The sequence below is a fragment of the Sphaeramia orbicularis genome, chromosome 20 (genome assembly GCF_902148855.1).
Source record: "Sphaeramia orbicularis chromosome 20, fSphaOr1.1, whole genome shotgun sequence".
Classification (NCBI taxonomy): domain Eukaryota; kingdom Metazoa; phylum Chordata; class Actinopteri; order Kurtiformes; family Apogonidae; genus Sphaeramia; species Sphaeramia orbicularis.
Genome location: NC_043976.1, coordinates 3,435,839 through 3,448,814, shown reverse-complemented (window position 1 = coordinate 3,448,814; position 12,976 = coordinate 3,435,839). Strand labels below are relative to the sequence as shown.

General features: G+C 43.1%; 1 protein-coding gene across 2 annotated transcripts in view; it reads right to left on the bottom strand.

Annotated features, from left to right (window-relative positions):
* Positions 1–12,976, bottom strand: part of LOC115411038 (piezo-type mechanosensitive ion channel component 2-like) — an 88,843-nt gene that overhangs the window by 36,613 nt on the left and 39,254 nt on the right. For both annotated transcript variants that reach the window (XM_030122971.1, XM_030122972.1), the window contains exons 9-25: positions 11,871–12,044; positions 11,583–11,691; positions 11,115–11,509; positions 10,778–10,895; positions 10,459–10,697; positions 10,219–10,367; positions 9,949–10,027; positions 9,763–9,857; positions 8,162–8,400; positions 7,927–8,084; positions 7,472–7,648; positions 2,593–2,706; positions 1,917–2,117; positions 1,632–1,836; positions 756–857; positions 486–666; positions 322–408 (exon numbers count right to left, since the gene is read on the bottom strand). In XM_030122971.1, the coding sequence (XP_029978831.1) occupies positions 322–408; positions 486–666; positions 756–857; positions 1,632–1,836; positions 1,917–2,117; positions 2,593–2,706; positions 7,472–7,648; positions 7,927–8,084; positions 8,162–8,400; positions 9,763–9,857; positions 9,949–10,027; positions 10,219–10,367; positions 10,459–10,697; positions 10,778–10,895; positions 11,115–11,509; positions 11,583–11,691; positions 11,871–12,044 (2,822 nt within the window). The remainder of the gene's footprint in view (positions 1–321; positions 409–485; positions 667–755; positions 858–1,631; positions 1,837–1,916; positions 2,118–2,592; positions 2,707–7,471; positions 7,649–7,926; positions 8,085–8,161; positions 8,401–9,762; positions 9,858–9,948; positions 10,028–10,218; positions 10,368–10,458; positions 10,698–10,777; positions 10,896–11,114; positions 11,510–11,582; positions 11,692–11,870; positions 12,045–12,976) is intronic.

The window sequence follows — 12,976 nt, the reverse complement described above, 5'->3', positions numbered from 1 at the left end:
TTCACATGTCAGTGATGCTGTTTTTCTTTTTATGTTTGTCCTTCTCTGGGCCAAACTTAATCTTTCTATAATTGCTTAGAGTTTGTGTTTGAATGCTCGTTGTGTTGGAGTCATACAGTGGAATGACCTCATGGTTGATGGTAACAAATGATACACAACCCAAGAAGAAAAAAATAAATACCAAAAAGGGTTTGACAAACTACATGAATCACCGGTACCTGTCTGGGCATGTCGGTGGACATCACATGGCTAAAGTCAGGCTTTGGTGAAATAAATTAGATCATTATATGACTGAAAGTAAAGGGGGCCCCACGCACTCACCTGGTCGTCCCAGTGATGAATATGATTGTGAGAACGAACCAGAACATGTAGCAGAATATAATGACCTTCATCATATCGAGGTAGGACCTAGACATAGAGGTCAGACCACAGTTCAGAAAGGTAGACAGGTGACAGGTGACAGGTAGACAGAGGGCAGACTATACCTGCACAGCATGAAGTCAGGGACAGTGTTCAGACGGAGTTGTCTGATTGGATCAGAGGTCTGTTCATCATCATCTCCATCCAGCTCACTGTTGTCTCCAGCCAGAACCTGGACCTGGAGCTGAACCTCCTCCTCAAAGACCTGCAGCTGAAGGGAGGCACCAAGGAGTAGCATGAAGTCATCTGGAAGAAAAAAAGGAGGCGGCTTTGATTAACCCTGAGGGTGAACAGTGATGACATCATTATGAAGATGATGATGATGATGAAGTTACAGAGGAGGAATAGTGGGTTGGGAGGGGTCAGGTGATCGGGGAGGAAAAGCCATTTCACCACGTTGGAGTCCATGTTGGAGGATGGAGGCCTCCAGGGGTAATCTGGACAGACAGACAGACAGACAGTATGAGTCGTCTTTCCAGAAAAACTGAAGGCGCACAGTTTGTTTTATCTGAGTTATCTGTGCAGGTATAGGTTAAACATATCCAAGACGTCAAACCCTCAGATTCAATAAATGAAGGCTACGCTCTGTAAAGTTGTAGTTCTTGGGTTTATCCTGCTCTGAAGGCTTTCTTTGTGGACCCATGTAGGTCTGCTTTAAGAACTAGTGACTCACATCTGTTTCTACTACTGAGGCTAATGCGACCCATCACACACACTTCATCAATATGTGTCAGCCATAATGTGTGAGTGAGTTAACGCCTCCTGTCCTGGTACACCTGATACTGCCATCACCAATGAGAAACATGTCCACTGCAGCAGATGTAACTAATGCACAGTGGGTACAAGTGAGCCAGGGAAAAGGGCGTGGTTGGCCTCACAGTAGGGTGATGGTCAAAACCTATGATAGAATGAAGTTTAGAAGCAGACACTAGTGAATAAGTTACACTGACTCTTCTATCCTCACCCTCACATCTGAAAAAACAGAGCTGAACCAAAGTCACCTGGTCTTATTTGACCTAAATACAGCCCTGTAGGTCTGGTTCATGGGTACAGGGTCCGAAGGGTCTTCAGGACTCAATGTGCATGTGGAGTTAAATCAAAATCCACTGCTCTTATGGTTCAAACCAAACAGACCAATGTCATACCTGTACAAGTGTGTTTCAGTTTGTTCTACCTGTACAGGTGTGGTGGGATGTGTCCTAGTGTTTTACCTTTACAAGCAGCAGGAGGAAACCCAATACACAGCAGGTACTGAAAACACAGCAGCCCCGACAGGAAGTAGCAGTACTTTGGCCACACTGAGGCGATGCGTTTCCTGCTGCGTTGTGATAGGATAGCGATGAGGCCAAAGGCATGGCCTACAGCAAACAAGTCCATGCGCTGACCAATGACATTGACAGCCAACAAGAAGCAGGTCTAACAGAGCAGAAGAAGAGTTGGTGAGGAGGGTTCATGTGTGGATTAGCTTGTTGCTACGCTACCTGAATGTGTCTCACCTCCAGTCCAAACTTGTAGAAAAAGTAGTTGATGAAGTACTTAGCGCAGGTTACCACATTGTCATCCAGCTGCTGCCTGGTGACATCGTGGAATAGTGTCCTGGTGGGAGGCGGAGTTTTGTTTCTACGGAGACGGTATAACTCTTGGTGTCTGTAAATGGTGACTTCAAAGGCTAATAGCGCCAGCATCATCAGGTTATACTGCAGACACAATAACACAGCCTTATACAATTGCTACCAATAGTGCTAACAACATCATCACATGAGAAGGTACACTGACTGAACATTCTGGATGTGGATGTATTTTTCTACTCAGGGACACAAACTGGAGATTAATAACATGGACAAAATTAGTGAGGACCTGGAAACAGTAAATGACATCAATCCATTCAAAAAGTCGATTTGTAACAGAGGTTATTCTGACAACACACCCACACTGATGGACACATTACAGCTGTGAGCGACGTGAAAAAAAATACTCAACGTCCAACCACCAGAATTCCCTCCTCACTCATTCTGACTGGTGCAGGAACAGGTTCCAAAGTATTTGCACAAATTTACACCAATAAAACCATCCTCCCCCGTTCCTGTTCCAGGATTATGACCCACACCAGACACATACCACCATGACAAACATCTCATACTAACTGTGGCATCACTTTCACGTCATCCTTACCCTCAGGTAGTCGAGCAGTTTTCCATCGGTTTTACGAAGCCCCACCCACTGGGCGGGGTCAACTGGCCCTGAGTACAACACGGAGCCGGACAGGTCAATGCTGGAGTTACCTGGCTACAGACAAACAGGTTTTCATAGTAATCAGAGGGTCAAACACTTTAAAAGGTCATGTACAGGAGTAAATATGTCATTTTGCAAAGATTCTTTAGAGCCTTTCATACTAAAAGTTTCCAGTTCGTCCACTTTAACCTGCAGGAGCTTGTGTAACACGATAAATACAGATGGTCTCAGTACAGCAATGCACAGCAACACATTTAATTTAACAGGCTGATCAGGTGTAACTTTACTCTGTTATGGATTTGTTCATTCATTACATTATCATTTTTATTATTTAAATCCTCTTTTTCATCGCAGGCACTTCAATTATTTACTCTGGAGTCTGAAAAACCTTGGTGCATCTCCACCAAAATTACCTGGAGAAAATATTTCCCTCAACCACAAACTTTCCCTGAAACAAGTGAAAAAGTAGGCAGTTTACTTATACCTCCACGTGGTCGCACAACCCTTTGCCCCTCCTGCTCACTGACACTCTACCTACTCAGGGATTAATTTTGAGTCTTAACTCTGTCTTTTCAAAAACTTTTCAAAAATTTGTAAAAAATGCAAAAAATTTAGAAAAAAGCACATGAGAAGAAGATGTGTGTCCAATTTGAAAACAATCAGGTGAATAGTATCTGAGAAATGAGTTGGACAAAAATCTGAGATGGACGGACAGATGAAATTCCTGGTATATCTACGTACCCCCACCATCTGAGGCGGGTAGGGGTATAAAAAGTTCCTAGTGGGGGGGGTGGAATGGTGGTGCTTGTGTCTTTTCCGTGCAGATCACATCACAATGCAGTAAAACATGAAGTGAAAAAGTAGGCGGAGCTTACTAATACCCTCGCCCAGCCACACAACACTTGACAAATTTGAAAAGTATCAGGTTAATAGTGTAGAAGACATGGGATGGACAAATTTTCTAAATTTGTAAAAAGTAGAAAAGACTGAAATTCAGCCATCAGACAGTGCACTGCCCCTCCCCTAGGGGTAGTGATGGTTAAATGACACCTCATGAATCACAGAGCCTTTCCAGCCCTTCACCGAAGGGTTCACTGCTCGAGGGCTCATTGAAACAGTAAATACTGCCATCTGCTGTTCATATGAAAATATAACAAGCAATTCCATAATGACGTGAGCTGAGGTGAAAGTAGTATCGGAACCCATCCTCAGGACACTGCACTACTCTACACTGAAAAAGGCTAGACATCATAGTCATTACTGTTACCTGTAGATCTTGCACATTTTGTTAATACTGGACTCGATTTTGTGTGTGAGTGTGTGTCTTTTTTACTTGACTTTATATATTTTATATATTTATTCTTGACTGTGTAATTGGTGGGTGTATTTTACTCTGAGCAGCTTACAGAACATAAAAACAATTTTTGCTGCACTGTACAAAGGTGTTTTGCAAAGACAATAATGCTAATTCTATTCTATTATTCAATTCTATAGGAGTGCAATTCTGTACAAACTGAATAACTGACATACACAAACACCCATGATTTCACCCAAGTCACAAACAGGTGTAAAAGAAAAGTAGGCTGTGAGCTTGCTCTGCGTCCAGCATATAACTGTGGCTGTAGCTGGCTGTGAGCTGAGGCTTGGAGCTTGAAGCACGGGTTGGTTCTGAGTTCTGTAAATGAAACTGGTTCCATTTACGGATCTTGGAACTGGTTTTGAGAACCGAAACAATTTCACTCTGCCAGATAATAAGTGGTTTACTTATGGTGAAATAGACACATTAACCCTTTCATTTATAGTGGTCACTACAGTGGACAGTTATTCTACAGCTGTCCTCTTGTATATTCATGGGTTTTGTTGTTTTAGTTCCATATCAGCCAACACAGTTGACGCTTATCCCAAACACTGCAATTCATACCATTACTGTAACTATGCTGTTCTTGATAAACCTGATCTGCAGTAACATGTTCGAGTGTAAATCAATTGGTAATAAAAATTGCGAACATGATAGAATGTGAGAAAACATCAGATTAGCTGCATTAAAAATGTTTTTATTCCATAGTTTTCACACATATCACTGTCTGATATTGCGTTTTAAATAAATGTTTCTTTGCTTCAAAAATTAAACACATGGTGTGCAGATGAGAGGACATTTTGTATCTCCATGAAAAATAGGTGTATTAAAAAAATTCAATCACATTGTTTATTCATGCCTACAGAGGAATAAAAACACACAAAAAAATCTTGACCAAGGTTCTCATAACTCATGCATGAAAGGGTTAAGGTGGTACTTCACAATCGCTCCATTGTAGTGACTGAGGTGATGTCTGTCCATCATCACTAATATTGCTTCCTGTCTAGACCAGGTCTGGTCATGCCTCTCATTAACCACGCCCCCTCATCAAAAAGACGCCAGAGTGTTTTGTAAAAGCAGAAAAGTTTTGTAAAAGCAAACAACAGGTTTGCAGGAGCAAAATAAGTTTTGTAGGTGCATTTCAAAAAGAAATATATATTTTTGCTTTACAAAACTTCACTTGCACTTACAATACTTCATGTACGTGTACAGTGTTATGTGGCCTCATCTTGATGCTGTACTATCTCACCAACTGACAACTCACTACAAACACTGACACTACCACAACGCAGCGCAAGGTTTGAAGTGCTTTAATAAGAAACCAATACATTGAATGAACCAATGACGTAACCTGCACAAACCGTGGCCTCATTTGTAAAGTGATTTTCTCATCAACAACAGAAGCCTCGAACTAAGGATTTATCTGACTTTTCCTCGAGACACACATCATAGCCTCAATTCATTTGTCCAATCACTACCTGGGGGACACGGGAAATTTGACAAGAATCAGGTGAATAATGTCAAAGAAATCAGTTGGACTAAAATCTCAGATGGACGGACGGTATTCCTGTTATATCTATAAATCCCACCCTCTGGAACAACCTGAGCATCCTCCGTCCTGGAGTCTTGTGTTACAAATGACTGAGGTGTAGGCGAAGTGAGGAGTAGTGCAGATTCTTTTCCCCATCTCATTTGTCATCAGGCTGATTTTATGAAAAAATTTCCTGACATTTGAAGTGGAAACGTATTATCATTATTATTATTTTTAGGCCCGAGCCGAGTAAAGCCGGCGCAGGGCCTACTGAGTCTGCAGTGGGCGCATGGGGACAAAATCGCCAGTGACGCGGTCGCCTTTCGCCACTGTCGCCACTCTCACACATATTCACATTCACGGCACTGAGACAGACATGTGGAGGAGCTCGAGAGCTTTCAAATAAGGGCAAATATGTGGTTGCCATAGAAACGGCTATATTGTTCTTGTGCTCAGATTCTTATTTTTCTCCTGCTCTTTGAGCTCAATTTTGACCCTCTTAACATTTACGAAAACTCACCAAATTTTGACTAAAATTCAGAAGTGCGAGAAATTGAATTTACATATAGGTTTCGTAGAGGTCGGTAAAGAAATGTTGCGGCAGCGCCCCCTTGAAAAGTGGAAATGCATTGCGCCAATGGGAGCCCGTCCAACATAAAGTTTGTCATAGAGCCACAAAAATTGGTACACAGATTCATCATGAGGAGACAAACAAAAAATATTACTATGGCCACGCCCCTAAACCAACCCTTAGTCGGCCATATTGGATTGAAATTTCCAAAATGCTGAGTCAGCGTTTTCACTGACGTTGTATTTAAACTATCTCCTACTAAGCTGTTTGGCCAAATGAGCTCAAAATCGGTGTACAGTATCTAGAGAAGTGGGATATCAAAAGTTATCCGAATTTTTTGAATCGGTGTCACCGTTTTTGTGCGACAAGGAAAATTTGCCATCACAAAAATTGCTTCAGCTCAGACATACAAACACCGATTTGGCTGAAATTTGACTCAGACATCTATCTCCCAGGCCTACACCCATTTATTGAAAGAAATTGAAATTTCGCACTATAGCGCCCCCTACAAATGTACATTTACAAAAATGACATCAGTTAGGACATACGAACACCGATTTGGCTCATATTTTACTCTGACATCTGTCTCCCAGGCCTACACCTATTTATCAAAAGAAACTGAAATTTTGCACTATAGCGCCCCCTACAAAAAATTTTAATATATATATATTTGTATTTTTTTTTTTTTAATTAAAATTGCTTCAGTTCGGACATATGAACACTGATTTGGCTCAAATTTGACTCAGACGTCTATCTCTCAGGCCTACACCCATTTATCAGAAAAACTTGAAATTCGGTGCCATAGCACCCCCTACAATTTTACCTTTACGAAAATTACTTCACGTTAGACATACAAACACCAATTTGGCTCAAATTTGAATCAGTTGTCAATCTCCCAGGCCTACACCCATTTATCAAAAGAAAATGACATTTTGCTAAATAGCGCCCCCTACAAATTTACCTTCATGAAAATTGCATTAATTCAAACATACGAACACCGATTGGGCTCAAATTTGACTCAGTGGTACATCTCGCAGGTCTACACCCATTCAAAGGAAGAAATTCAATTTTAGCTGCATAGCGCCCCCTACAAATTTACTTATACTAAAATTTCTTTAGTTTGGACATAAAACCAAAGATCTGCCTTAAATTTGAATCAGTTGTCAATCTCCCAGGCCTACACCCATTCATCAGAAGACATTGAAATTTGGTGCTAGAGCGCCACCTGCTGAACGATGGACATACTTCCACTGGACGTGCCCGTGGCGAGGGCCTTTAGATGCCGCTTGCAGCTTTAATTATTATTATTATTGTTATTATTATTATTATTATTATTATCATGATAGAGAGACAGTGTTACCGTGGTGCAGTTGGCTGAGTATCTGATTGGCTGGACGACGTTCAGCTGGTACAACATCTTGCAGACGGTCACCACACATGTCCAGACAGTACAGACTCCTGACAGCAGGGGGCGCCACGGTCTGCAGGGCAGAGCCACCGCCACACACAGCACGAAGACCAGGTTAAACACACAGACCTGGAGATGGACAGACAGGTCAGGGAGACAGATGGGCTGACAGACAGACACATGGGTCAACAAGCAGACAGGTAAACAGAAAGACAAACAGGTGAACAGAAAAACACAGACAGACAGACAGACAGGTGAACAGACAGACAGGTAAACAGAAAGACAAACAGGTGAACAGAAAAACAGACAGACAGACAGACAGACAGGTGAACAGACAGACAGGTGAACAGACAGACAGACTGGGGAATGGAAAGACAGACAAGTGCACAGACATACAGGTGACAGACCTCCTTCACTGAGACCCAGATAATGTAGGTGGAGACAATCTTAATGATATGTAGTTCCAGAAGCCACCAGAGGAGGCGTTGTAGGCGCTGGACGGACAGGAGGAGGTTCAGGAACAAGACGGACAGACGATCCACCACCAACCTCCAGGACACCAACCCTGAGGACAACATGGAGCGGTCAGGTTCAGCTCCGAACCTGGAGTTGAATGTGATTAAATGTGAGTCATTTCATTACCTGTCATGTGATCTGACATTGTTTCCCTGTCAAACATACAAGGGTACTCCTCCTCCTCCTCCTCCTCTTCCTCTTCCTCCACCTCCTCTTCCTCCACCTCTTCCTCCACCTCTTCCTCCTCTCTCCATTCCTCTTGAGACTCTTCTTTTCTGTCTTTCTGGCCTCTTCTCTTCTCCACCTCCAGGTGAGATGCTCCACCCACTGACAGGTCAACCAAGCTGCCATCAGCGTGGACCAATCTGCAGAGAAAGGGGGCGTGGCCTCAGTCAACTAATCATAAGAAAAATGTGAATTAAAGAAACGCATAACTTCGGTGAGTTTATATGTTACAAACTTCGTCTCTATCCACAGGTGTATTCAATTTTTTTCCAGATCTTGAATACAGTGTTTGAAACCCTGTGATTCTGGTGACACTCAACATTCAGATGGAAAACAGTAAACATCAGAAGATGAAGAGATGGATGAGACAGAGGAAGGTGTGGACAGGGATCAGGCAACGTCACCGAGAAAAGAACCAATATGAAACCACCAGAGATGATGGACGTGATGAAGGCCAACTGATTTACAACCAAACTAAGAGTTTATCCTAATAATGAGGCAGTAAAATCAGTCTTACTAATACTAATACTACAACTATTTCTAATACTATTACAACTACTAATATTACTACTACTACTACTACTATTACTACTACAACTACTACTACTACTACTATTAATATTACTACTACTACTACTAATATTACTACAACTACTACAAAATATACTACTACTACTACTAATAATAATAATAATAATAGTGATAATAATAATAGTTACTACAACAACAACCACCACTTCTACTACAACTACTACTATTACTACTACAACTACTACTACTACTACTACTATTAATATTACTACTACTACTACTAATATTACTACAACTACTACAAAATATACTACTACTACTACTACTAATAATAATAATAATAGTGATAATAATAATAGTTACTACAACAACAACCACCACTTCTACTACAACTACTACTACAGCTACAACCACTACTATGACTACTGCTACTACTACAGCTACTACAACAATTGTTACTACTACTACTACTACTACTACTACAACTACTACTACTACTACTACCACTACGCTAGACGACAAATGACAGCTATTAACTGAACTAACATTCAACACTGCAGTGTCTCCTGGTTAAGTATGATGGTTTTTAAACATACATGATGGATTAATGAGTAACATTAGTGAAATCACTAGATGGGGATCAGTGTGGGTGATCATAGTATTTCCTCCATTTTAAGACTGTTCTTTACATTGTTGTGTTACTATTAAAAGGCATGTACATGTCTGTTTCCTATGGTTTCATCTGGATCAATATTCAGTATGTCACTTTTAGTTCCTGTTGTTCTGACTGTTTTCCACAAACTGAAATAAACCCCAGTACCAGACTCACTCGTTTCTATGACATTCTATGAGTAGAAGGGCTGGTTAATGTGTTAATCAGACCAAACACTGGTTAGTTACTGGGATGAGTTCATCCACATTTAATGTACAAGTTGTGGAAGTGCCTTTTTATCACCAGTTTCCAGTGCTACCTGGTGATGGTGCTGTTGTGCGTGTCAACCACAGTCTTCAGGTCGGTCAGCTGGAGGAATGGCTCATGGAAGTAATGAAGGTGTACGATACAAACCTGAAAGAAGAGAGGAGACAGCTCCCCTGTCAATAGTCAAACGTCAGACGAACCCAGTGGGATGTATATTTTGAAGGAATGTGTCTCGTACTAGTAAGAATGCAGTAGGGATGAAGATCCGAGTGAAGAGAACAGGAACAGAGAACTTTTCCAAACCAAGATCCTCCAATCTGCACAAATTCAAGATGACAGATGAAATCAAATGATTCATTACACCTAAAAGTCTACTGTGGTCCACAAGATGGTCCATCTGAAGGTCTACATGATGGTCTAACTGATGAACACCTCATGGTCTAGCTGAAAGATACATGATGGTCTACTGAAGGACACCTGATGGTCTACGTGATGGAACTGCACATACCTGTGTTTGCTCAGTCCAGTGTAGTAGCTCCAGGTGTGGAGTGACGATGGGAACTGGAAAGTGTAAACCAGGATGAGGACAAGCATAGAGTAGACCACCACTGCTACCCAGAATCCGCGCAGCAAGGTACGCCAACGCTCGTAATGTAACTACAGACAAAGACAGGTAGAACAGGCTCAGACCAGTTCCTGTAGACATCTAGGTTCATGTCTGGGTTCATGTTCTCGGTTAGGATGTTACCTGGTAGAGCGCCACACAGCACAGGAACATGACCATATAAATTACTTTGTACAGGACGATCTTCCCCTCAAAGCTGACGAAGAAGAACATTGTTCCACAGACATAGATCCAGTATTTAACAAACATCCGGGTTACCACGGCAACCAGCGTCTCCATCTGAACCCCTCCTTCTGCAGCTGAGCCCAGAAGAAAGACCTCATCACAGGACAGATCCTTCTCTTTCTCCTGCGTCTGGTCCTCTGAAAGACAGACAGACAGACCGACAGACAGGTGATCAGCTGTCAGAGACAAGTGAGCGTGAGACAGAGAGGTGTCTCACCTTCAGTGTGGATGATGATGTCAGACAGGTGTGTGCCTGTCTGTGTGGACTTCTGTCTGTCTCTCTTCTCAGTGATCGCCTGACGCAGCAGCAACCAGAACGTCAACAGACACACTAACTGTAGTAAACAAACAAACAAAAACCAAAAACAAACAACAAGAACAGTGGATTAGATATACAAAACATTCACTACCATTGGATCACATGTCAGATGAACACTGTCCTCACATCAGAACTGGTTCATACAGATGAACCTTCAGTACATGGTCTACTTAACAGATGCAGTACCAGTAGTACCTCCTTGGATCGTGTACTCCTGTACCATTCGTACTCGTACCTTAGATGCGAGCTCCCTGAAGGGCTCTTCCTTCTTCGGGAACAGTCCTGGTTCTTCCTTGGCAACACCGAAGCTGTATACGTACTGCAGGATCACCAGCAGGTTGCCATAGGCGACAAGCCAAGGCGAAGACATGAGCGTATATTTGCGTCTCTCTCTCATCATCCAGAGAACACATGACCACAACAGCAGAACGAACGTGAGCCAGGACACATATGTGATGGACCAGGCCATCATGGAGATCAGAGCGCAGATGTAACTCTGCTTCAGAAGGAAACCAAATGCTAATGAAGCAGCGCTCACAGGCTCCGCCCCCCTCTTCATCACTTTTTCCTCGTTCTCTGTCTCATCCCATCCTTCACCATAGGTGTCGAAAACACATGTTTCCAATGTGTCTGCAACAGAATAAGGTCACATGACTAACAGGTAAAAACATCTGCTGTCCTAAGATCCGAACTTCAGACTCACCTGACTGGCTGGCAGAGCAATGAGGCGTGGAGCACATGTCCAATCCTACAGCTGTGCTTTGGGTGGGTGGGGCAAAAGAGTCAGAGGGACTGTCATTGGCAGATGAAACCTGACAAACAGGTGGGATTACTGATAAACAGGAGAGACCATTGCTCATTCAGTTAATCTATACTGATAGAGTCATGTCTGATGATGTTGCAGTGATCATTGAGTGATGGCATCACATGCGATGAAATCACATGCGATGACATAATGTTTGATCGTATCATGTACTCTGACATCACATACCTCTCTGCTCTCCGGCCTATCATGTGCTCTCCTCCACAACTCTCTCCGCTTCTCTGCTGTGAGGTCACTCCTGATGTCATCGCTGATATTTGCTGTGGTTTGGATGATGTGACAACTCATGGAAACTACTGACTCCGCCTTCTCTATGTCCGGCCCCTGCATACCATCGATGAGCTGAGGAGACACGTGACAGCAGTCAGCCAATTGGAGCTGAGGAAACCAGACCCATGGACATGTTAAAAAAGAGTAGATTAATGACTGAAACTTGAAATCACACATTAAAGGTGGAGTACGAGATCTTAGAAAAACGGTTCCAGCAGCTACATTTTGAAAATACTCAGTTCCAAAGTCCAAACCCCTTTCTTCAGACATCCCTCCAAAGCCACACCTCCAGAGTACTGGCAAGCACAATGCTTGTTCCCGAGGGTTCACGAGCATTGCATAGCAACAATTCACACCGGCTGAGGCTCCAGCTCCAGCTCCAACCCCAGCTCTGGCCCCATACGGCTCTGGCATCAGCCACGGCCCCAGCTCCAGCTCCAGCCCCGCCTCAGACTCCCACACTGGCTATGGCCCCGGCCCCGGCCCCGGCCCCGGCCCCGCCTCAGACTCCCACACTGGCTACGGCCCCAGCTCCGACTCTGAACCCGTCTGAGGCTCCGTCCATGGCTCTGGTCCCATACGGCCCTGGCTCGGGCTCCAACATCGTCTACAACTCCATCTCCAGCTCTGACACTGGCTGAGGCTCATTCAGTCTCCTCCAGCACCCCCGCTCATACAGATCAGGCCCAGTTCATACCTATCTGACTAACGTTACATTTAATAGTGATTTATGTTAGTGACAAAGCAGTTTGCCAATGAACATTCCATCCTAATATAACTAATATAGCCAAGCTCTGGCTCTGGTTTCGCTTCCTGTACAAGTGCTTCAAGCCTCTGAGAACGCACGATTCATGCACGAAGAGGGGTATGCACAGAGAGGGGAGGGAAAAATGGCAGTTGAGTTTGATAGACATCATTCCGAGTGGGCGCTCAAAATGATTGGATGGTGTTTTTTCAGTCCTGTCCGCTCCACAGGTGACTACATTGCTTTATTTTTGTGTTAC